This window comes from Trichomycterus rosablanca, chromosome 15, assembly GCF_030014385.1.
Source record: "Trichomycterus rosablanca isolate fTriRos1 chromosome 15, fTriRos1.hap1, whole genome shotgun sequence".
NCBI classification, from domain to species: Eukaryota; Metazoa; Chordata; class Actinopteri; order Siluriformes; family Trichomycteridae; genus Trichomycterus; species Trichomycterus rosablanca.
In genome coordinates, this window is record NC_086002.1 from 9,813,125 (window position 1) to 9,837,513 (window position 24,389).

General features: G+C 39.8%; 1 protein-coding gene across 1 annotated transcript in view; it reads left to right on the forward strand.

Annotated features, from left to right (window-relative positions):
- lmo7b (LIM domain 7b) overlaps window positions 1-22,186 on the forward strand; it is a 40,841-nt gene extending 18,655 nt beyond the window's left edge. Inside the window, exons 12-30 of the mRNA XM_063010497.1 lie at window positions 497-704; window positions 2,471-2,598; window positions 2,779-3,391; window positions 6,919-7,173; window positions 8,671-8,785; window positions 10,158-10,319; window positions 10,699-10,790; window positions 11,031-11,094; window positions 13,121-13,146; window positions 13,226-13,330; window positions 13,410-13,499; window positions 14,321-14,529; window positions 15,008-15,052; window positions 15,197-15,252; window positions 15,380-15,554; window positions 16,809-17,069; window positions 17,669-17,777; window positions 19,489-19,594; window positions 22,074-22,186. Coding sequence (XP_062866567.1) covers window positions 497-704; window positions 2,471-2,598; window positions 2,779-3,391; window positions 6,919-7,173; window positions 8,671-8,785; window positions 10,158-10,319; window positions 10,699-10,790; window positions 11,031-11,094; window positions 13,121-13,146; window positions 13,226-13,330; window positions 13,410-13,499; window positions 14,321-14,529; window positions 15,008-15,052; window positions 15,197-15,252; window positions 15,380-15,554; window positions 16,809-17,069; window positions 17,669-17,777; window positions 19,489-19,594; window positions 22,074-22,096 — 2,842 coding nt within the window. The 3' untranslated portion in view covers window positions 22,097-22,186. The remainder of the gene's footprint in view (window positions 1-496; window positions 705-2,470; window positions 2,599-2,778; window positions 3,392-6,918; window positions 7,174-8,670; window positions 8,786-10,157; window positions 10,320-10,698; window positions 10,791-11,030; window positions 11,095-13,120; window positions 13,147-13,225; window positions 13,331-13,409; window positions 13,500-14,320; window positions 14,530-15,007; window positions 15,053-15,196; window positions 15,253-15,379; window positions 15,555-16,808; window positions 17,070-17,668; window positions 17,778-19,488; window positions 19,595-22,073) is intronic.
- The last annotated feature ends 2,203 nt before the right edge of the window (window positions 22,187-24,389 follow it).

The following is a 24,389-nucleotide window of genomic DNA, read 5'->3' on the forward strand; positions in this document are numbered from 1 at the left end:
TTAGTCCAGTTAGCTGAAAGCCGCTATGGTATTGTTTTGCTGTAATGTGTGCCTGTACAGATTGTTAGTATTTGTTAGCATTGAAGCAAAAAGGATGTCTCAAGCTATATTTAGTGATCTGTCTGATACAAAATAGACAGATTTTAAGGAGCTAATACTTATGACTATTACAGTATTGTCTGATTACTTATGAAAGTATAGTGTATGTGTGTAAACAAAAGTCATCAGTAATTGGTGTTTATTGTATTCCTTATGGCAATTTTTCTTTGTAACTTTAATATTTGCTGTTATTTTTAACCAAATGATTAATTAGCCAGTCCCTAATATTAAAGCAAATTGTAATTGCAGCTATAATGGTGTTTAATTGCTTTTAATTGCTTTGCTCTCCACCTCCTTGTGTTCACAAATGTAGTATTAAATACCCTTTCTTGTAGATGTTTAAAAATGTGGTGCAGTCATTCAGTTCTTAATACAATATATTGTCTTTACCCAACAGGAGCAAATCCACGAGTGACCTCATCCTGGAGCTTGCACCAAAGCAGATAGAAAGCAGCACATCTTATAATCCACCGTGCTCACGGCAGGGTCAGCAGCGTAAAGCAGGAAAGATCCTCCTTCGTACCTCAGCTCTAGAGAAGCTGCAGCCAGAGCAGATACAGCACAAACAGGCCAGACTGAAGGCGCTTGAGACCAAGTGGCAAGAAGTGAGTAGTTTATTATCAACTCTGCTCAGAGCATTAAAAAAAAATTAGAAGCAACGAGTGGCTTTTAAAACCAACATTTAGGGAAAGAAAATTGAATGGTTCTTGTAATAAATTGCATTTCAGTAGCAATGTCCCACAATATTATACAACAAAATTGGTGATTGAAGAGAAGGCTTCAGGAGTAAAAATAATATGTAGATTTTACAGTGCTTCCTGAATAAAGAGGTAAACAATTTGTTCTCATGAGCTTCCTCCCGCCTAGAAAACCTAGATAATGAAAAAGGATTTAGGTTTCATAAAATCATGAAATCCTTTGCCTGAAGGCTCTTTGAGAATTATTTGGAGAATGTTTAGGGTATTACGGAGCCGATTCAGTTGTGTATTACTCACTTCCATTTAAAATGAACACCATCTGTTTACTGTGTTAGATGGAAGTACGCAAGCTCGATCTGAAAGATGCATAAATGCTTTAATGCTGCGAATTTTGATTATTTTTGAGGAAGGGTGGCTAGTGTATAATTCTTGTTTCTAGGACCTACTAATAAATTCATGGGAAAATGTGCTTAATTTCACAGACCTTGTTTTCTTGTTTTCTTGTTCTAAGAAAAATGCCACATTTAAATTACACTGATAAATTAAATGATAGAACAAATGGAAGCTACAATACACAGCAAAGCCCACCTTAATAGTTAAATGTAAACCTAGAACAAATCAAAGACGAAAATGCTCGTCCACGTTTGACACACCCTCCTCTGCGTCCACAGAATTGGTTGGGAGTTTTCTAAACTCAGTTACCCGAGTAGCGTTTTTGGCTGCTTCAGACGTTGACATCTTGGACATTTTAACTAACCGATTGCTAACTGATTTGCCATAGGATTGCTAGGACCGCCTCGTAGTGGTGTGAGGCACATGAATGCTACACAAATTGCATATTACACAGGAAACGGCTCATTTCATGGCCCGTGACACGATTTTCACGGCTGTGAATTAGGTAGGGCCTTCATTATTTCTAACAGGACTCCATCAGAGCTGATTGGCCTTTCTGCCATGAAAATGTTTGCTTCTTCTAAGTTATTTATTTATGTTTTGTTTCTTGCTACATCCTGCTTACTTTATTAATCCCAAGGGAAATGATTGGCCCCCAGCAGTTGAACTAAAAAATGAAGAACTAATACAAATACAAATTAAGTCTGTCAGTCTTTTCAATATCTGTATTGGAAGTCTGAGTTTGTGAAACACCTTACTTGATAGAGTTGCTTTATGAATGTATATTTAAGTGCCTAAACTCTGTGTAAGCGTTTAGAGATATTTTCTCCTATCTCACTCTCTCACTAAGGCAGGATATTTGAAACCAAAAAGAAATGGGTCGCAGAAAAAAATAATAATATTTAAATAAACTTGTATGTGAACGCCCCCTTGTGGAGGCTTTGTTACATCTTGTACCGATTTTATTGTATTGATTTTATTGTATTTATCTTATTGAATTTTATTGTTTTTTTTGCCTGTTACTTTCTTGCTTTTGTAAGGTGTCATTGAGGTTTTTTTTTATTTTTAATTTTTTTTATTTTAAAGGCTCCATAAATAAAATGGATTATTATTATTATCTTGTAAACTACAGTGGGACCAGATTGTATAGAGCAGAGCAGAGTATGCATGTGGATAGCTTAAAAATAGTTAGAAAAACCTGCACTAAGGTAATCATGGATTCAGTTATTTTTCCCAGTCTCTCATTTTATAATATATGGGTTTGTTTTTAACTGGTGCAGGACCTAAACAAGTGGAAGAGTCGTAGGCGGAGCACAAACTTGGACCTGCACAGAAAGCTAGAGGACAGGGGGCAACTGGAGCTAATCACCAGCTGGCCTGGCCAACACAAAGAGGTGCAGCAAGAGAGGTAACCCACACGTGCCATGAGTATGCTGATCATTTTAACTTGGCATTACAAATTGTTAATAAGCTGACTTATGAGTATTAATACTCATAAGATTAAGTGATGCTTTTTGCTTTGAGTTGCATATGAAATTCTTTATATGTCATTTTCACTTCTTTCATTGCTATTTATTCTTTATTACAGTGAGCAGGTGGAATTTCCCATGTTTGCCGCACATGTGCAGTCTCAGGCCAGGCCTCAGGAGCCCTTCTCCACCACAGCACCCTCCAGCAGAGCTCTTGCTCCCTCCCAGCTGTACATCCAGCAGAAGGAACACCAGCTGGCCCCACTGGATTCAGAAAAAGCCTTTGCTCCTTCTTCCCGCTGCTCCATGCCGCCACCTATGAGCTCAGCAGGGTCTGGATCTGCTTTTGGTTCATTGCCTGTAAATGAAGCTTATTCTTTAGCTAATGGTCCAATTAAACAAGGCCATTACATTCCTGATGCACTGACTCTGATGCACCAGAGCCAGGAGGGTACAGTTGTGTTTATTGGTGAGCCAGGAGCTTCTGACCTTGTGCAGACCTCATCCACTACCCGGACAGCTTCTGGCTCAGAGATTAGTCGATCAACACCGATACCAGTCACTCGTGCCAAGTCACTGGACGGTGGTTTGTCAGATGCAATGCAAATGCCTGCCGTACTGCCCAGAGACTTCCGAAGGTCAGAGGCTACATCACGGCTCTCCACAGGCGTTACGCCAAGACCTTTTGGGGCCAAGCGTTCCAAGACGTCATTCCTGCCTAGATTCTTTTCAGTGAGTGTTTGTCTTTATGTTTACTGTTATAATATGTGCATGTTTACTTTCCTCCTACCATGTACAACTTGCTCTTCGTGTGTGGATCTTCTTTTCTTTTTTAGTGTATCTGTGTATGGTTTTTGAAATTTGCTTTAATGTACAGTTAAGGTCAGGTAGATTATAGTTTATTTTTCTTAAAACATGACATCTGTTTTGTGAAAAATATACAAACAGCACACCTAATAATATGTATTACTGTATGTCCTTGTTGTTTTTTGCCATTAACAAGCTTCTTGCACAACTCTTGTTTGGATTGTCCTGATTCACACCTTTCAGTACATTCCACTTTTTCAGTAGGTTTTGGTCAGGACCTTTGGGTCAACCTCCTGTCTAATTACTTTATTATTCTATTATTCTTTCTACTGTCTGCACAACAGCCTGGGTGGCACGGTGGCTAAGTGGGTAGCACTGTTGCCTCACAGCAAGAAGGTCCTGGGTTCGATCCCCGGGGGAGGGCGGTCAGGGTCCTTTCTGTGTGGAGTTTGCATGTTCTTCCCATATCCGTCTGGGTTTCCTCCGGGTGCTCCGGTTTCCTCCCACAGTCCACAGACATGCAAGTGAGGTGAATTGGAGACACTATACTGTCCATGACTGTGTTCAATATAACCTTGTGAACTAATGAACCTTGTGTAATGAGTAACTACCGTTCCTGTCATGAATGTAACGAAAAGTGTAAAACATGACGTCAAAATCCTAATAAACAAACAAACTGCACAACAGCCTAAATGCATACTTAAATGCTAGCACTAGCAGGCTTGACGGTAGGTAGTGTTTTGGGGTTTGATCGCTCTACCAAACATGATTCTGGTAATTGTGCCATATATTTTTTGCCAAAACATATATTTGTTTTGCATTTTTAAAATGACTGCATTAAGCAGATGCTTTTGACCAAAGTCACTTGCAGTCTTGACTTATTTCATTCCCAGCAATCGATGGTTGTGTTTTGCTCAGGGGTCCAACAGTGCCAACCTCTGATGGTGGTTGAGCTATTTACGCTGTACGTTAACTGCAGAGCTACCACTGTGTCCACTTAATTATTTCAGGTGACCAATTATTTTTTTAAATTTTTTTTCATGTGGTCATCTAGCTTCAGTTAAGCTTTAGGTTATCACAGCTTTATTAGATGTAAATACTGTCTGATAATTACATAAAATCTTTGTAATTAAAATAGGTTAATTAGATCTATTCTTCTTCAAAAAAATGTCAAAAGTATGGTACTATTATAACATTCCAATTTAGAATTCTCGCTACCTTCAGAATGTAATGAAAGAATGATGTGATAATCTTACTATAGCATGCTAATTGGTAAACAATACTTTAGAATATTTTTTTAACAAATAGAAATACAAATCTGTCAATTTGTTAGTCAAACATTTACTGCTAAATCTGCTCTAAGAAAAGTTAAACAGATGCAGTTTGATTTTTTGCTTCTGTATTTAGGGGTCACCACACCGGATCATGTTGGTCCGCATACTTGATTTAGCACATTTTTATGGAGGATACCTTTTGACACAACCACAATTTTATCTAGACTTGGGACCCACACTGAGATTAGTGCACCTTGCAATGGCTTTGCTGTTTGGCCACAACTCACCCTATTTTGTGTATGTGTAGCTGGAACTACAGGGGTTGGACAAAATAACTGAAACACCTGTCATTTTAGTGTGGGAGGTTTCATGGCTAAATTGGACCAGTCTGGTGGCCAATCTTCATTAATTGCACATTGCACCAGTAAGAGCAGAGTGTGAAGGTTCAATTAGCAGGGTAAGAGCACAGTTTTGCTCAAAATGTTGCAATGCACACAACATTATGGGTGACATACCAGAGTTCAAAAGAGGACAAATTGTTGGTGCACGTCTTGCTGGTGCATCTGTGACCAAGACAGCAAGTCTTTGTGATGTATCAAGAGCCACGGTATCCAGGGTAATGTCAGCATACCACCAAGAAGGACAAACCACATCCAACAGGATTAACTGTGGACGCAAGAGGAAGCTGTCTGAAAGGGATGTTCGGGTGCTAACCCGGATTGTATCCAAAAAACATAAAACCACGGCTGCCCAAATCACGGCAGAATTAAATGTGCACCTCAACTCTCCTGTTTCCACCAGAACTGTCCGTCGGGAGCTCCACAGGGTCGATATACACGGCCGGGCTGCTATAGCCAAACCTTTGGTCACTCGTGCCAATGCCAAATGTCGGTTTCAATGGTGCAAGGAGCGCAAATCTTGGGCTGTGGACAATGTGAAACATGTATTGTTCTCTGATGAGTCCACCTTTACTGTTTTCCCCACATCCGGGAGAGTTACGGTGTGGAGAAGCCCCAAAGAAGCGCACCACCCAGACTGTTGCATGCCCAGAGTGAAGCATGGGGGTGGATCAGTGATGGTTTGGGCTGCCATATCATGGCATTCCCTTGGCCCAATACTTGTGCTAGATGGGTGCGTCACTGCCAAGGACTACCGAACCATTCTGGAGGACCATGTGCATCCAATGGCGGTGCCGTGTATCAGGATGACAATGCACCAATACACACAGCAAGACTGGTGAAAGATTGGTTTGATGAACATGAAAGTGAAGTTGAACATCTCCCATGGCCTGCACAGTCACCAGATCTAAATATTATTGAGCCACTTTGGGGTGTTTTGGAGAAGCGAGTCAGGAAACGTTTTCATTCACCAGCATCATGTAGTGACCTGGCCACTATCCTGCAAGAAGAATGGCTTAAAATCCCTCTGACCACTGTGCAGGACTTGTATATGTCATTTCCAAGACGAATTGACGCTGTATTGGCCGCGAAAGGAGGCCCTACACCATACTAATAAATTATTGTGGTCTAAAACCAGGTGTTTCAGTTATTTTGTCCAACCCCTGTAAGTACTAGTTCAAACATGCATGCATCCAATTTAGCAGTTACTCTTTTTAAGTACTAGCCTATGTACTACAGTACATAGAAGTATTACCAGTACTTTGTCACAATTGCCAGCAAAATTTTTTTTACAGTTGTTGTCACTTTATTTTATTCTTTTGAGTTGTTTACTCAACATGGTTAGCTTTAACAGTGTACATCTCTTGGTTTTAGTTGCCAGTGAAGCCCTGTAGAACTACTGTTCTGTGTAACTCTCTTTGCCTTTTGCTCTTTTTTGTGTCTGTTCATGTATGTGTGCAGAGTTCTGTGTGAAGTTTAGTATTACTAGTTGCTATACGATCTTTTTGCAACTCACATGAATAATGAAACACGTCTGCCATGCCACTTAATGCTCCTGGCACATAGTGAAACCCAAGCTTTTGTCCTAATGCCCAATTCAGCTGGGCAGTTGGGGCCTGAGGAGCTGTGTGTTTAAAAAGCTTGTTTAATAACACCAAGGTAGCAAATTCAGTGCTGTTATTTTAAAATAAATTGCATCACTGTGTAAGTCTCATCACTTTGTGTGTGTGTGTGTGTGTGTGTGTGTGTGTGTGTGTGTGTTTATGCTAACCTCCTGCAGAAAGACGATTCTCAAAACAGCTTTGTCAAAGGTCAACTACAGCAACCTGCAAGTTATACCTGTCAACATGAGGGAACAACCCTGGATGATGAGGCTCATGCTCACACCAATACCTACCTTGCTGTCCAGTGTGAAGAGGGGGGAGGACAAAAGGACTGCGCTCCTAACATTCACTCCTTTATGTCTGCAAGCGTGATATCGCGTCCTCCCAAACACACTACCCCTCATGGCATGTCTATAACTGAGGTGGACAAGGTAAATAAGATAAGAGCAGTCTGGGAAAAGCCATAAATGTAAATTCATGGTGTTTGAAAGCTTAATCATTGTTATTTTTTTACTAGATCATTAACCTCTATTATCTTAGACTATTGGCCATAAAATGTGTTACTACCTGATACAAATAGAACACAGATATTGTGTTACTTATATAAATTTAAACAAATCATTTTATTTTCATCAGCCGGTTATTTCATTATCCTGGTGAGGATTGTGGCAGGTCAAGTTTGACCGGGAAAAACTGGGTGCAATGCAGGAATACCCTGGACAGTGCACCAGTCCATAAAGTGGCTTTTTTATATTTATATTAGGAACAGAGTTGTCCAAAAGCTATATCACTAGATTTTGGGGTATAGACTGCTTGGTTTAGGTTCACAGCATCTCTTTTGGCTAATAAATTCATTGCAAAATAGATGTTTTTGAACAGCCTAGTCAGGTTTTCTAGTTCTGTTTTGGCATTCTTGTTTTTGTGATTTGGACCATTCATATGACGTATAACTCAAAACCTCTCAGTTTTAACTCGCAGAAACCTTGCATTCCCAGTTTGTAATATGGACAAAGTGTCTAGATAGATAGATAGATTCAACTACAGTATATTGTCATTGCTCAGTACAGGTACAAGGCAATGAAATGTAGTTAGCATCTACCAGAAGTGCAAATAGTAGCATTGCGCAAAAAAAACAAACAGATAATATCAGTAACATATATCTATGATTAATATGAATATAAAGTTATAACTATAGCTATTTACATATATGGAATTATATCTATATACATAGTACGATATACATAATAGCAATAATAACAATAAGCATACGAATAAACATGGGTATGTATTACAATAATAACAATAATAATAATAAAGGATTAGATAGGTATACATTATAATAGTAATAATAATAAAGATTAGTTAGATATACATTATTATAATAACAGTAATAATAATAAAAGATGTGTAAATAATAACTATACAACTGTAACTATAACTATGTAAGGATGGTGAAAAATAACTATAACTATATACATATGACGGTTGTGTAAAGTGCAGGTGCAAATGATAAATAATAATTATAACAGTCTAGGTCCTAGTGCAGCATCTGGTAAACCATTGTACTATACCAATAGTCATTATCAGTTATTATTAGAATTTCATTATTAGTTGCTTTATTACTCTTACAGATTCAGTGTAGAATAAGCAAACATTAAACAGCCACTGTTACACGTCTGTCAGTTGTGCAGAGTTTGTTAATAGAAAGGTATTGACTTGCTTATCAAAAAGTCATGTTTATCACAGGGAAGCATTTCCCATACTGTAATGTTACACTGGCTTGGGGGAGTGATCGAATGGAAAGCTCGGCATTACTACGTTAAACATCTCAGGTTCCCCACAGGTGCAATCATGTGATAGCTTCAAATGACCACTTGCTCAGTTTGTGCACTCTCCTACTCCATCTAACTCACTCTCCTCTCTTTAAGGTGGATTACAATGTACTGCGAGTCAGTCTGAATCAGAAAGCAAACTGTGGCAGGGACTTTGGCTTTCAGTCTCACTGGGATTCCACTGGTGCTTACATCAAATCTGTCATACCAGGTAAGAGAACTAGTGCATTGTTTTTCTTACAATATGCTTATTTCACCATAGTTTATTTTAAGTGAATTAACTCTTATTCTTTTGTGAGATTAGTAATTGTGTTGCTGATTGGCTGTTTTTCACTAATGATGTCACAGTATATCATTAGTTTTACTGTTGCAGTAGTTATATTGATTAGTTTAAAAATAGGATACATACATTGTTCTCTATACATCAGTGTTTCCTTGTTGTTCTGTATACACATTCCTTTAATTGTTTGCTATATATTTTTAAACAGTTTTTATTGTTTAATGTGAGATGAGCATGAATAATTAATGGTAACAATGGCGTTGTTATTAACTGTTACATGCTAATCAAGCTTGTCAAATTTCCTTATTTAGTACTTCTAAAGTAATTACTTAGATAGGTAGATTCAACTTTATTTACCAGAAGTGCAAATAGTAGCATTGTGCAAAAGAAAAAGAACATCAGTAAAATTACATACACTGATCAGCCATAACATTAAAACCACCTCCTTGTTTCTACACTCACTTTCCATTTTATCAGCTCCACTTACCATATAGAAGCACTTTGTAGTTCTACAATTACTGACTGTAGTCCATCTGTTTCGCTACATATCTTTTTAGCCTGTTTTCACCCTGTTCTTCAATGGTCAGGAACCCCACAGGACCACCACAGAGCAGGTATTATTTGGGTGGTGGATCATTCTCAGCCCTGCAGTGACACTGACATGGTGGTGGTGGGTTAGTGTGTGTTGTGCTGGTATGAGTGGATCAGACACAGCAGAGCTGCTGGAGTTTTTTTTTTAATACCATGTCCACTCACTGTCCACTCTATTAGACACTCCTACCTAGTTGGTCCACTTTAGATGTAAAGTCAGAGACGATCGCTCATCTATTGCTGCTGTTGGTCATCTTTGAGACCTTCATCAGTGGTCACAGGACACTGCCCACAGGGCACTGTTGGCTGGATATTTTGGTTGGTGGACTATTCCCAGTCCAGCAGTGACAGTGAGGTGTTTAAAAACTCCATCAGCGCTGCTGTGTCTGATCCACTCATACCAGCACAACACACACTAACACACCACCACCAGGTCAGTGTCACTGCAGTGCTGAGAATGACCCACCACCCAAATAATACCTGCTCTGTAGTGGTCCTGGGAGAGTCCTGACTATTGAAGAACAGCATGATAGGGGGCTAACAAAGCGTGCAGAGAAATGGATGGACTACAGTCAGTAATTGTAATACTACAAAGTGCTTCTATATGGTAAGTGGAGCTGATAAAATGGACAGTGAGTGTAGAAACAAGGAGGTGGTTTTAATGTTGTGGCTGATCGGTGTATCTATGGTTATGATTGAATCTGGCCCTCAGGAACCCCTGCTCAGCTCTGCAACCTGCAGGTTGGCGATGAGGTTGTGGAATTGGGCGGGCATTGTGTGGCTAAGATGAGCTACGAACAGTGGAAGGCCAAAATGGATGCAGCGCTCAGGGAGGGCAAGCTGCTCATGGACATCCGTCGCCATGGTTTAAATGGTGAGGTTTGCTTTGTTTCCACAATCTATGTTGCAGCCTGAAAGAAACTGTTTCTAAAAATGTTTGCTGTCTCTCTCTGTAGCTTAATGCTGACCCACAATGCTGTCTTTGTTGTCTGCTACATTGTGTAAAATTAGGAGGCTATTAAACAATCAGATATTTTGTCTCAGGAAGAGGTGCTTGGTCTGTCTCTTGGTTATCTGTTCACCTTTTAATTTGATTTTGTTGTAATTAAATAGCTAAAATCTGATACATTTCTGGCAGTTACTGACCATTTCTGTTTGATTCATACACTGGACTTGAGCTTGAGCAGTGCCAACTCTTTCCATTTAAAAGCTATAGGATCATACATCTGAGCACTATTGCTTAACACTTGTAGGTGATCTTGAACACAGTGCCACAGTCAGTAACAGCTCCAGCGTGCCAGTGGAGAAGCAGGTCAGAGCGCCAGTAAACAGCCACCCTGTTAATGTGAGTATGAATATTACAAAGCAAATCGACAAACTTCCTTTAAATAAAATATAAATAATAGTAATTAAAAGCTATTATTTATTTGTATTTATATAGTGACATTATTATCCAGTTAAAAAAAAAAGTTTTTGTATTAAAAGTCTAATCAAAATAGCCTAGCACTATTCTATAAGGTTTATACTTTGTTTATGGCAGCTATGATAATTATGTATATATTTTTTACATTGACTTATTTTGCAGGGTTTGCCAATAAAAGCAACAAGAAAAAGCTGTGAAGACAGTACAATCCAAACAAAAAGCAAAGGTAATATTTTGTACATTAGATTAGCCTTGCATTATTATACCTTACTATCTTTTTTGTATTTTCACTGTTATGCTTCTTTGCTTTACCTGTAAATTAAGTGCTTTATTACAGCGGTCCCCAACCTTTTTTACACCATGGACTGGTTTCATATAAGATATAATTTCACGGACTGGCAGGGGTGGGGGGATTTAAAATAGAATAAGTATAGAATGGAAAATCAGTGTGATGGGGACAATAACACCAGAAGAGTATTGAAAATGTAATTGATCTTGTAGCTATCTCTAATTATTTATTTTTTCTGTGCTGCCCGGTAATAAATAACCCACGGACCAGTACCGGCAGGTTAGCATTTACAAACCATCATAATGCAGGGAAACCCCTGGTTTCTAAAGACTTCTGATAACTTCAAAAGAACATTGATAAACAATTAGCATATTCATTAGAGTACGGAAAGCTAGTAGAGAAACTGTGGTCTATCCATAAGTTAAACAATAGCAGGTAAAACTGAGCTAACTAAACAATACTTTTATACTGTAGTAAGAGTGCTGCTGGTGCCCCTTATGTTTCGTTTTTAAGCAATTATGCAAACCTTATACTTTCCAGGTTCTTCTTCCACTGTGGACTCCTGCGTGTACCTTTGTGGTAAATGAAGGCAGTGTGGACTGCAGTTGTGCTTTGTGTGCCCTTTAAAGTACTGCCTGAGAAAACTGTGTTTATATAGTGAACGTTTCTTCTCTTTTTTTAGTTCATTTAAATTATAACACGTTTACAATACACAATCATCCCCCCCTCTCAAAATTCTTGAGTTTTGGACTGAGGACAAGACTTTTCCCCCTAAAATGTCCTAAAAAGGAATTGCACCTCGTGTAATCAATGCAAAGCTATCAAATTTTGGCATCAGTGTAAAAAAATTAATGGCTATCCAGAAGTTTTAAACCATCTTTAGCAGGAATGTCATCAATTAAACACTTTCAGTTTTTTTTTCTCCTCAGATCTGTTTTTAATAAGACACAAATTCTCAGTTTAAACACTGATTGTTTAATGTCTTGTATGAGTTCCTGGATGAGTTAATACTCAGCTTTAAATCTAACAGTCTTGTCAGTCAGAATGGCCATATATGGTTTTTATTCACTCATGAATTTATATATCCATCTGCTTCAGTAGTTTTTCCCACATTGAACCAAAATACCCACATTATTTAAGCCTGGCTAGCAGATGATGAGAGGGATTTTCTTAATAGCAGATGCGAATAGCTTTAACAAACACCAGATATTACGAAATGCTGGCTTGAGTACAGCTGGGAAGAAATGGGACATACCTAATAAAAAATAGATTTTTTTGGTGCATCTTACTTGCATAATTAGACAGAATGGTTGTCCAAGTAACCAGGGGCAATTATTTTTTCACATGGCTGATTTACACATTGGATACCTTTTGGTTTTCTGATAATAAAATAAATCATGTTTCACAATGTTTTTTTTGTTTTTTTTACTCAGGTTCCCTTTTGTTTTACATTATGTTATTTCTTAAATTATATATAATAATTTAGTATTACAGATATACTATTACTGAAATAGATTGGTGGCAAATATTTTTTACACCATTGTAGTACATGCCCAGATGCTTTATGTGCTGGCTAAATAAACAACAGATGTGTGTAAAATGGCTTATTGACCTAATGGCACATCACATGAAAGTTGTGCCCTTTTGGAGTGAGGCACAGTGGTTTTAACAGTTTTGCACTGGTTTTCCAATATGTCCTAAACAATTTGCAAAAAAAAGCAAATACTATCCAACTGTGGCTAAAATGTTGCAGCCTGTTTATTTCTGAGGTGTGTGACTTTAAACATTCCACACATGCTATTTATAGGAGGACTTCAGTTTTATCCCAAATACTTTCTAACTGATGATTCTTAATCTGATTTCTGTGTGTGTGCTGTGATCTTTAGTACTGCTTGTGTGGTGTGTTGCCTAAAAGCACCATGTATTTCACTGTTGACTTTTTTTTATTGCTTCTCTCCTGTAGGAGGCTCTGATTCTGCCATATCAGACGTAAGTCCTAATTATTATTCATATAAATTGTGGAATTTATTGTGCATTTTCTAATTATTCTAGTTTTCCCTTCTATTAGCTGCAAGTTCCCTCCATTAGAGCATCATCACGCTGGTCCTGGGACACAAACGAGGAGAGGAGAAAACAAGAGAAATGGCAGATGGAGCAGGAGCGGCTCCTGCAGGTAGAAAAACAAAATGTTAAAAATTATATTTTGACTTGAAGAATGACATACAATTTCATCTAAGTACTGTGTGTGTTAGGAAAAGTACAGGCGGGATCAGGAAAGGCTGGAGGAAGAATGGAGACGAGCTCAGCAAGAAGTAGCAAGAGATGAGCTTAGCAGCCCAGAGGTGTGTGGGTTTTCAAACCTTGTGCCAACATTTGTCAAGCGTGTTGTAGCCAAATACAGAAACATCATTAAAGAAAACCTTCTCTAGAAATCATAGTCTCGGAGTGGGGCAACAGTTAACCTTTCAACATGTCAAGGACATTCAGAGATTAGCCCTGAAGTTCTGAGTGGACCAGCCAAAGCCCAGACTTAAACCCCATCTAACATCTGTAGAGAAAGCTAAAGATGGCAGTTTAGAATCCCTTGCTATTCAGTCTGACAGAGCTTGAAATGATCTTACTTGAAGAATGGGATAAACTGCCCAAACCTAAGTGTATACACTTGGTCAGCAATTTCAGCTCAAGTCTTCTTGAATACATCTGTACAAAGGGGCTTCTACAAAGTATTAAACAAAGATTCTAAATGCTTTTGTAAATAACATTTGTTTAATTAAAGTCCATAACACAAAGTGTGCAAATATATGGAGTCCAAATACTTTAAGCCTACAAGTATATCTGTCCTGCTGTGAGATCCAATGATGACCCATTTTGATTTAAAATGTTCTGGTATTTTATGGAGTCCTTGATGCCATGCACCCACCTGAACGTGGTATCCAGGGCCTTCGAAGTTAAAACAGATCCTCCACCATACTTGACTGGATATCAGGTTCTGATCAGTGTAGTCCCTCTTTTTATATAATGCTTGTGATGTATCATTGTGACAGGCCAATATAAAAGTCATAATTAAACTATTTTTGAAAATCTCTGGTAGTTCTTAACATTGCTTTTTAAATGAAAGGAAATAAACATGTTTAATGACTGTGTGTATTTTTATTCTTTCTAGGAGTTCAAACTTTTATCTTTGTCCAATGAAAACACCACCTGTCACACTTCATCTGCTTTCCCCTCCCAGTTCACTTTTCAGCCTTTAGTGGCTCCAAGTGACTTCAGGCCTGCAGCAGATGTTGAGCCAGCACGGAGTGGACGTGTGCAGATAGCAGAAGAACATCAGACCAGAGAGGAGCAGGATTCATCTATGAAGAATGACCAGTGGTGAGAAGCTGGGGACTTTCTGTTAAAAATCTATTATCTTAATCAAATCCAGTTGATTCCACAGCACTGTCTTTGGGCTTTAAAGGAATCATGTGCTAGCCCTCACTTTTTCGGATATCACTGATATTGTAGTACAATGCAACAAAATATGCAATACAGACATAACATTTCAACTGACTTGAAAACAGTAGGGATCGGCCTAGGTTCTGTTCCGGAGTTGCTGTGTGGAGTTTGCATGTTCTCTCTGTGTCTGTGTGGATTCCTTTGGCGTACCCCGATTTCCTCCCACAATTTGACATGCAGTTAAATTAGAGCTACTGAAAACTGTTCTGTGTGTGTATGTGTGCGTGCCCAGTGAATCTGACCCATCCTGACCAGATAATGAATAAATCATTGCTGGCTATGTTGTTTTGCTTTGTGTGTATCTGCTACACATTTTTCTGCTTTGGTCTACATGTCTGCTTCTGCTGCTATTTAGGCCCAGTGAGTCCTATGGATTTACCAAGCTTACACCCTTGGACAGGTTAGTATGCTTATACAACGTTGCGCATGGAAAATGCATGAGTGTGCACTCGCTACTATATATGTTTTAAAAACGGGCATAGGTAAATAGTATGATTCTGCTATTAGTGGTTTTAAATGTTAATTATTTTGTTTTTCTTAATAGGAAAAAGTCAAAATCTACCCCAACCCTTGATGGCAGTCACAAGCAAGAACCCAAAGGTTTCCTGCTCTTCATCTCACACATTAATAACTACACCCCAACCCTTTATTTTTTATTTAAACTGTTGCTTTAATTTGTCACAGTTTTTTGTGTTATGTGGATCCCTGTGTATCACTGTGTGTTAAGAGGTTGCAGTAAGCATTAAAAAGAAGGGGCTGTTGTCTCAGGCTGAGCAGGAGCGTCAACACATCCTGCATGAAATGAAGAAAAAGACTCAGTTCCTCACTGACAACAGCTGGATACGTCAGCAGGGCTCCTGCACCACCCACAAGGAGCCTGTCAACATGGCACCAATAAGGAGGTCTGTCATGTTCTGCTCAAACACTCTCTCGCTCTCTTCAGCCACACACTTATTGCTAAGGTATATTAAAATCTTATATCAAAGGAACAATGTGCTCCTATGATGGGGCAACAGTTTGGGTAAGACTTGCTATAGTAATACCAAAGCTCTAAATACATTTCTGTTTTTAGCATTTAGCAAATACCTTTTTATTTATTTAAAGCAACTTTTTATATATATGATACTGATCAACCATAACATTAAAACCACCTCCTTGTTTCTACACTCACTGTCCATTTTATCAGCTCCACTTACAATATAGAAGCACTTTGTAGTTCTACAATTACTGACTGTAGTCCATTCGTTTCTCTGCATGCTTTGTTAGCCCCCTTTCATGCTGTTCTTCAATGGTCAGGACTTTCCCAGGACCACCACAGAGTAGGTATTATTTAGGTGGTGAATCATTCTCAGCACTGTAGTGCGTTAGTGTGTGTTGTGCTAGTATGAGGATCAGACACAGCAGCGCTCCTGGAGTTTTTAAACACCTCACTGTCACTGCTGGACTGAGAATAGTCCACCAACCAAAAAGTTCCAGCCAACAGCGCCCCGTGGGCAGCGTTTTGTGACCACTGATGAAGGTCTAGAAGATGACCAACTCAAACAGCAGCAATAGATGAGCGATCGTCTCTGACTTTACATCTACAAGGTGCACCAACTAGGTAGGAGTGTCTAATAGAGTGGACAGTGAGTGGACACGGTATTTAAAAACTCCAGCAGTGCTGCTGTGTCTGATCCACTCATAACAGCACAACACACACTAACACACCACCACCATGTCAGTGTCACTGCGGTGCTGAGAATGATCCACCACCTAAATAATACCTGCTCTGTGGTGGTCCTGACCATTGAAGAACAGGGTGAAAGCAGGTTAAAAAGTATGTAGAGAAACAGATGGACTACAATCAGTAATTGTAGAACTACAAAGTGCTTCTATATGGTAAGTGGAGCTGATAAAATGGACAGTGAGTGTAGAAACAAGGAGGTGGTTAATGTTATGGCTGATCAGTGTATAATTCTCAAGCAGTTAAGGGTTTTGCTCAAAGGCCCAACAATGGCAATTGTGGGAAAGGTGTATGAGTGATGTTCAATTGTATAACTTGGCTCTGAATCAAAAACTGTCTTTTAGAGGTCATGTCTGCTGATTAGACCATAAGAAATATATGGCTGCAGCAGGAAAGGCTTATCAGTTCTGTCTAATGGATATTTCCATTACAGATATGACTCTCTGGATAACCTCCACACCAGCAACTCGGTGTCCAAGCAGTTTTCCAGCCCATCTCAGCCAGCCCAGTGTAACTTGGCCTCGAGCGTCACCCTTCCTTACCGAGGATTCTCTGGCCGCTGCAGCCTGGGCCCCAATGCTGTCATCTTCTCAACCTCTTTACAGCAGAGCTCTAGACCCACCTCCATTTTCCCCTCTACAAAAATCTCAACTGCTGCTTTTGAGACGTCCTCCAGTTCACAGCAACATAGCAAGTACGGCATGTTTGTAGTACTGTTAATATAATGCCATTTTACTGTGGAGTGTGTGAGATTATATGCATCAAAGGTCAAAATGACATTGAAGTGCCATCCATACATGCGTTTGATTTAGTTTTTATTTTTAAGACATGTAACTGAATTATAGTCCTGACTTATCCTTCCAGGACATACTGACAAGTGCCTTTCCTAATGTTTAATGTTCCCCCTCCCCTGCCACCTCCCCAGAAAAAGCCAGTGACAATATAGAGGCTTAACTGGCCATTAGCACCACTCAGATTCGAACTTCCAATGTACCGCACTAGTATATATGGACTAGCTGCAATTATGGTGATGTTTACATGATTTTTTTCCCATATCTGGCATTCTCACATTATCTAAATTGGCATTCTGCAAGATTCACTTGACAAAATGCTCTCTGTCTGTAATTTTGCATAGTTTGTCAAAAGTTGTATGTTTATGTGAAATGTTAATACTCCTCCAGTTATTATAACGGAATGAAATATGACCGTGCAGCAATACTATATATTAAAAATACTCAGTATCAGATTAGTGCATCATGTCTGGACTACCTGTTGCTTTGCCGTATCCTATAGGCAGGTGAGCAACAGGCGGCTGTGCTCCCGCTGCAGTCAGCCTCTGCTTAAGGGTGCAGCCGTGATGATCGAGTCTCTGGAACTCTCTTATCATGTTGGGTGCTTTAAGGTGAGCCTGGAGGTCACCTGACAACCGAGGCACCTGCTGACCTGCAACAGGTCACCCGCACCTAGTCTGACTGCTTAAGCTCTTGCTGAAGAACCACCTTGTACTAACAGAAATTGCTCTTTATGTTAGGTTTGGCATCAGATCACATGCTGCTTTGTGGGCTAAGATGGTGTGGTAATTAGCTGTTCACTGAGCATGAAACAGTTCTAGTTATGAAATGTTTGTTATAAGTACAACTCTTCAGTCTGACTGGCAAGCAACAAGGTAACAGGCTGCCATTTATTGCTTATGTTAGTTATATACCTAATAGCATTTGTTCCCCGATCGTCACTAATGTGTACAGTGTTAGGTAATGTGTTAAAATATAACCTAAAATGTGTAGATATGACTGGCCTACACAGCATATTATGGCTGATTTATTGCATGTTTAGCATTTCTTTTGATGAGCAATAAACATGCTCTTACATATGCACACAGCCCAAACTGCCTCCTGGCACATGGCTTTAAGTGCCTTTTGTGAAGGACTCTATATAAGCATTATAATATGTCGGCGTTCAGGTGGCAAGCGGCAAAACACACTAGCACACCAGAGCTGACTTCTCAAACTTGTGAGTTACAATCTCAGCTCTGCTACCGGCAGGCTGGGCACCTACACAAACAATGATTGGCTTGTTTGTAGGGAGGGTGCTGGAGGGGATTCCTCATAACTGATGCAATTACGACCTTTGCTGGCCGATTGGTGGCGCCTGCACGGAGAGGAGGGATAACGGGATCAGTGCGTGACTCTCCATGTGCGAATAAGATCTACATATGAACTCGACTTGTGCGGGTGAGAAGATGTAGTCGGCTACTGCACACGTGTCAGAGGGGACGTGTGTTAGTCACGGCTCTCCTCGATCAGGAGTGGAAGTCTGCATCAGCAGAGAGGAAGCGCAGTTCAATCGGGTAACTTGATATGCCTAGATTGGGAGCAGAATTGGGGAAAAACGCAAAAGAAAAAAAATTATAATGGGTCAAGAAAAAAACAGAAACTAGTGAAGGTGTCATTTCATCTCTACAGGCTCAAGACACTCTTGCTCCAGCAACCTGAGTCTTATTTTCCTTGACTGTGCCATTAAAGGGAGCTACTTATGCAATATACTATGAATGCATGAAAGCTTAACAAAGAAACACTAGGCTAAATGTAGTGTAACATATTTACCATTTAAAAAGAGAAATTGCTCTTTGAAAAAAGCAATAGTTAATATCTAAAGTATCACGATACAGTTTTTAGCCTGAGCAATATGACAAAATAATGAATACTTCACATCTTTACAGCTCATGATATGCATGTGATCTTGAGGATATCCAGCAATCACAGATTATGCTTCCAAGCACACATTTAATCTCACTGGGTGTTGTTCTATTCATTTTGCTCACATATAAACTTCATAACATGCACCTGCCTTGGGGATTCTTGTCATAGCTTGGTGGTGGTCACATTTCACAGCATTCTGCCCTGCATTGATTATTTTTGTAGCACCTTTAGGCTTAATTACAGTAGATCATCTACTCAGTCTTGGTGGTGGTTGTTATATCTGGTCTCAGATTCTAATCAGTATTAAATTCTTCGTTTGACTGATTTCGAATCAGATTATTCTGGTCGTTGCAGCTTGGAAAAAGCAATGTGCTTTTGTAATACTGGTATTAAGTCTGGTTCTTATTTTCCCAGTGTGTCAGCTGTAGGAGTGTGCTCGGAAAAGGCTCCGAACACGGAGCTCAGGTGCGAGTCCGACACAAACAGCTCTTCTGTGACACCTGCTACGACAGACTCCGAGGTGAGGCATCGGATTACATGCCTTTCTCATCTATTCTTCTCTTCAGTCAGTTAAGCTGCCGGCCTGATCTAATTGTTGCAGTTTGTTTTGTACACTGATGAACATTCTATGCTCCAGTCAGCATCTCGGTGAAAATGTAACATAAGATGATAATGGATAATGATGGCAAAAAGCTGGTGAAGTGTGTACCTCAGGGGGAAAAGTTTAAATAAATAACAAACCATCACCTGGAACTTGCTTATTAAGTGTAAACAGATTTTTTTTTTCCTATTTATTCATGCATTTTCTTCCTTTTTCTCCCGATTTAGTGTAGTCAATTTGTCTTCCGCTGCTGGGGATCTCGATTGCACTTGAGGAAGGTATATTTGCCTGCTCACACCCCCTCCGATGTCTGCGCAGTCCTTGCGGGCCACTTTTTTTTTTACATACATAAGGCTCATCCACTTACTGCAGACACCACATCTGCTAACCAGGGTTCTTGCACAGCGTTTGAAGATTCCCACCCACTTAGGCCAGTCATTTTCCCACCCAGCAGACACGGTGGCAAATTTTTGTGTGCTGCAGGCACTGCCAGTTGTGCCCACTAGATGGCACCCAGACGACCGGTAGCAGAGCCGAGATTCGAACCGGGGTGCTAGCAGAATGTCGTAAACAGATTTTGAATACAGCCCTTTCTTAAAAGTATTAAGTGTTTTAATTTTTGCAAAACTTATTAATTTTTTGGCCTGAGCAGTATGACAAAATACTGTATTGTGATACTAACCCTGATACCGCCTCATAGTGCAAATGAACCAGTAAACGTGAGCCATTTGAATGCTATGCAAATGAAAAATGTTAAATCGCTAAACACAAACCTTAAATTTGGCACACCAGCACCGAGATTCTGAACTCCTCGGTTCGAAACTCCATTAACCGTTTGGCTGGGCACAATCTAGTGGGCATAATTGGTAGTGCCTGCAGCAGACACGTTTCTGCTAGGGTGGGATGACCTGGGCGGACTATGTGGGTGAGGTCTTCAAATGCTATGTAAAGACCCTGGTTAGCAGATAGAGAGGCGCCTGTGCAGAATGCATGGGTGAAAAGGGTTCCGCTAAGGGCTGTGCACGGGTCGGAGGAGGCGTGAGTAGCTATATACCCACCTCAACTGCAATCAGGGATCCCCCAGCAGCGGAAGACAAATTGACTAAGCTAAATTGGGAGAAAATAAAATAGATGTATAATAAAATAGATGTATAATAAATAAATGCATATAACACAGGAAAAAGCTTGTTTATGGCCGTGACATGATTTTTACAGCTGTGAATTAGGAAGGGCCTTAGTTATTGAGTGTAAACAGATTTACACTATGGATAATCACAATGGATGTCAGCTCATCACCTAAAACTCAATCCCAGCAAGACAGAGCTGCTACTTATTCCTGAAGATCAATCTCCAACCCAGGACCCTACTCATCTCTCTTGACGACTTCCAGATCAGACCATCTGATGATGTAAGAAGCCTTGGTGTTGTCCTGGATAACCAGCTGACCTTCTCTCCTCATGTAGCCAACATGACAAGATCGTGCCGGTTCCTCCTCTACAACATCAAGAAGATGCAGCTGTTTCTCTCCATGGAAGCTACTCCGATTCTTGTGCAGTCACTTGTAATCACACGGTGCTCCCATGTCCACTATTAAACCCTTGCTGCTCATTCAAAATGCAGCTGCTTGCCTGGTTTTTAACCAACCTAAACACTGCCACATCACCCCACTGCTGCGTTCTCTTCACTGGCGTCCTGTACCTGCACGCATTCAGTTTAAAACACTGATGCTCGCCTACGAAGCCAAATATGGACCAGCCCTAAGCTACCTTCGAGGTCTAATCGTACCACACAACCTCCGAGCCACTAGTCTCGCCCGACTTGATCCTTCACCCAGGACTCGAGGAAGACAAGCATCAAGGCTCTTCTCTGTACTGGCACCCAGATGGTGGAACGAACTTCCTCTGTCTGTCCAAACATCTATTTTAACGATTATAAACCCACCTCTTCACTTAAGCTGACTTGTACTTTCTTGCTAACGCTCTTTTTCATTTCTTTAAAAAAAAATTCTTGAAAAAAAAAGTTATTGGACTGGTGTTTACTTAAACTAGAGCAATGAAATGTTTACTATAGAAGCACTTCTGTAAGTTGCTCTGGATAAGAGCGTCTGCTAAATGCCGAGAATGTAATGTAAGGACAGGTATTGCATGATTATCTTTTTTTAGACATTTTTTACGACTTACGAAAGAAGTTCACACTGGCCATTACTTATATAATAAATGCTGTCTAAGACTTTTTGCCTTATATGGAAAAAAAATAACAAGACAGACACTATAGTAACCATGTGAACAACAAGGTTAACAGTGCTGTACTGCATTAACTTAAATGGTGATGTAAAAATAGAAATGTTGTGTGATCCTTGTGTAATCCAAGTTTTTAGCTAATTTCTGTCTCTTTTCAGTCCGGTCCGGCATTCCCAAGTGACCACAGTGCATCACAGCAGATCACGGAGAAGACTTTACCTGAACATGCTCCAATCACAGAAACCACCAGCACAGCCTAATCTTGAGACTTGTAAATTGTACACTTTGCTTCCCTTTTCACATCTAAGTGTTATAAGTATATTTTTATTTAAGCAGTTCGTTTCTGGTGTCTCTAAATGTCGATTTGGATTTATGTGTATGTATTGATTCAGGTTTCTTGTTTGTTTTTTCTTTTCCTTTTATAAGATTTTAAATTCTCTTTAATAAACTTTTTTTTTTTTTTTGCAGATTGCTAAACTAAATAAAACCAAGTGCCTGGTCATAACATTATAGAAATAAGCTGGCCAACTCGTATCCAAGAAATCTTTTATTATAATGTAATAGTGTATAATTCTCTGCATTACATCTTAGAACACGGTCTCAACTTTGACCACCTTCTCACGTTGATGATTTATAATAAACATGAATTTGATGTTTAAGCACTTTGTTCTAAAATGCACACACGGTTTTTGTTTTTTGGTAGCTGTTTTTGGGGGGGGTGAGCAGAAATTGCAGTTAAGTAATTGTCCAGCGTTTGTAAATAAAATAAACAAATATGAATTTTATTCAAACTACTCGTCTTGATTTCAACTCGTGTCATCTGGGATCCACTAGGTGGCGCCAAAAGGTCTGTTCTTATAAATAGGGTAGAACTGTGGAAAAATGAGAAACGCAATACTGTAGTTAGTAGTTAAACTGATGTTTCTACACCGATCAGGCATAACATTATGACCACTGACAGGTGTTGTGAATAACACTGATTATCTCTTCATCACAGCACCTGTTAAATTCAGCATAAATTCTGTAATATGTACATTTACATTTCCAGCATAGCACTGTCACCTCACAGTAAAAAGGTCCTGGGTTCGATCCCCAGGTCGGGCGGTCCGGGTCCTTTCTGTGTGGAGTTTGCATGTTCTCCCCGTGTCTGAGTAGGTTTCCTCTGCGGGCTCCGGTTTCCTCCCACAGTCCAAAGACATGCAAGTGAGGCGAATTGGAGATACTAAATTGTCCATGACGGTGTTCGATATAAACTTGTGAACTGATGAATCTTGTGTAATGAGTAACTATCTGTCCTGTCAGGAATGTAACCAAAGTGTAAAACATGACGTTAAAATCCTAATGAACAAACATTTCCAGCAGACGCCTTTAACTAAAGCGATTTACAGTACCGTGACAGTATACAGTCTAAGCAGTGGCAACCTGGCAGTGGTGGGGCTTGAACCAGTGACCTTTCAATTATTAGTCTAGTACCTTAATCACTAGGCTACAACTGCCCTGTGTGTCTTGATATGAAAAACTAGAAGATAAAAACAGTTCTATGCAGCATAAATAAGTGGCTTTTATTTACTAAGTCTGTAGTGGATAATGAAACAGTTTTGCAGGAGTTCTCTCTTTCACACATTGGCCACTCACCACTACATTTCATTACATAAAGAGCCAGCTGCTCACTTTACTGGCACTTATGGTTGTGGGTAATAAGCTCAGTCTCACAGTGAATTATTAAATAAATCCAACCAATGATTAATGCACATACACCAATTAGGAAAAACATTATGACCACCTCCTTGTTTCTACACTCACTTTCCATTTTATCAGCTCCACTTACCATATTCTTTGAAATTCTACAATTACTGACTGTAGTCCATCTAACTCTCTACATACTTTTTTTAACCTGCTTTCACCCTGTTCTTCAGTGGTCAGGACCACCACAGAGCAGGTATTATTTGGGTGGTGGATCATTCTCAGCACTGCAGTAACACTGACATGGTGGTGGTGTGTTAGTGTGTGTTGTGCTGGTATGAGTGAATCAGACACAGCAGCACTGCTGGAGTTTTTAAATACTGTGTCCACTCACTGTCCACTCTATTAGACACTCCTACCTAGTTGGTCCACCCTGTAGATGAAAAGTCAGAGACGATCACTCATCTATTGATGCTGTTTGAGTTGGTCGTCTTCTAGACCTTCATCAGTGGTCACAAGATGCTGCCCACGGGGCGATGTTGGCTGGATATTTTTGGTTGGTGGACTATTCTCAGTCCAGCAGTGACAGTGAGGTGTTTAAAAACTCTATCAGCACAGCTGTGTCTAATCCACTCATACCAGCACAACACACACTAACACACCACCACCATGTCAGTGTCACTGCAGTGTTGAGAATGACCCACCACCTAAATAATACCTGCTCTGTGGTGGTCCTGTGGGGGTCCTGAGCATTGAAGAACAGAGTAAAAGAAGGTTAAAAAAGTATGTAG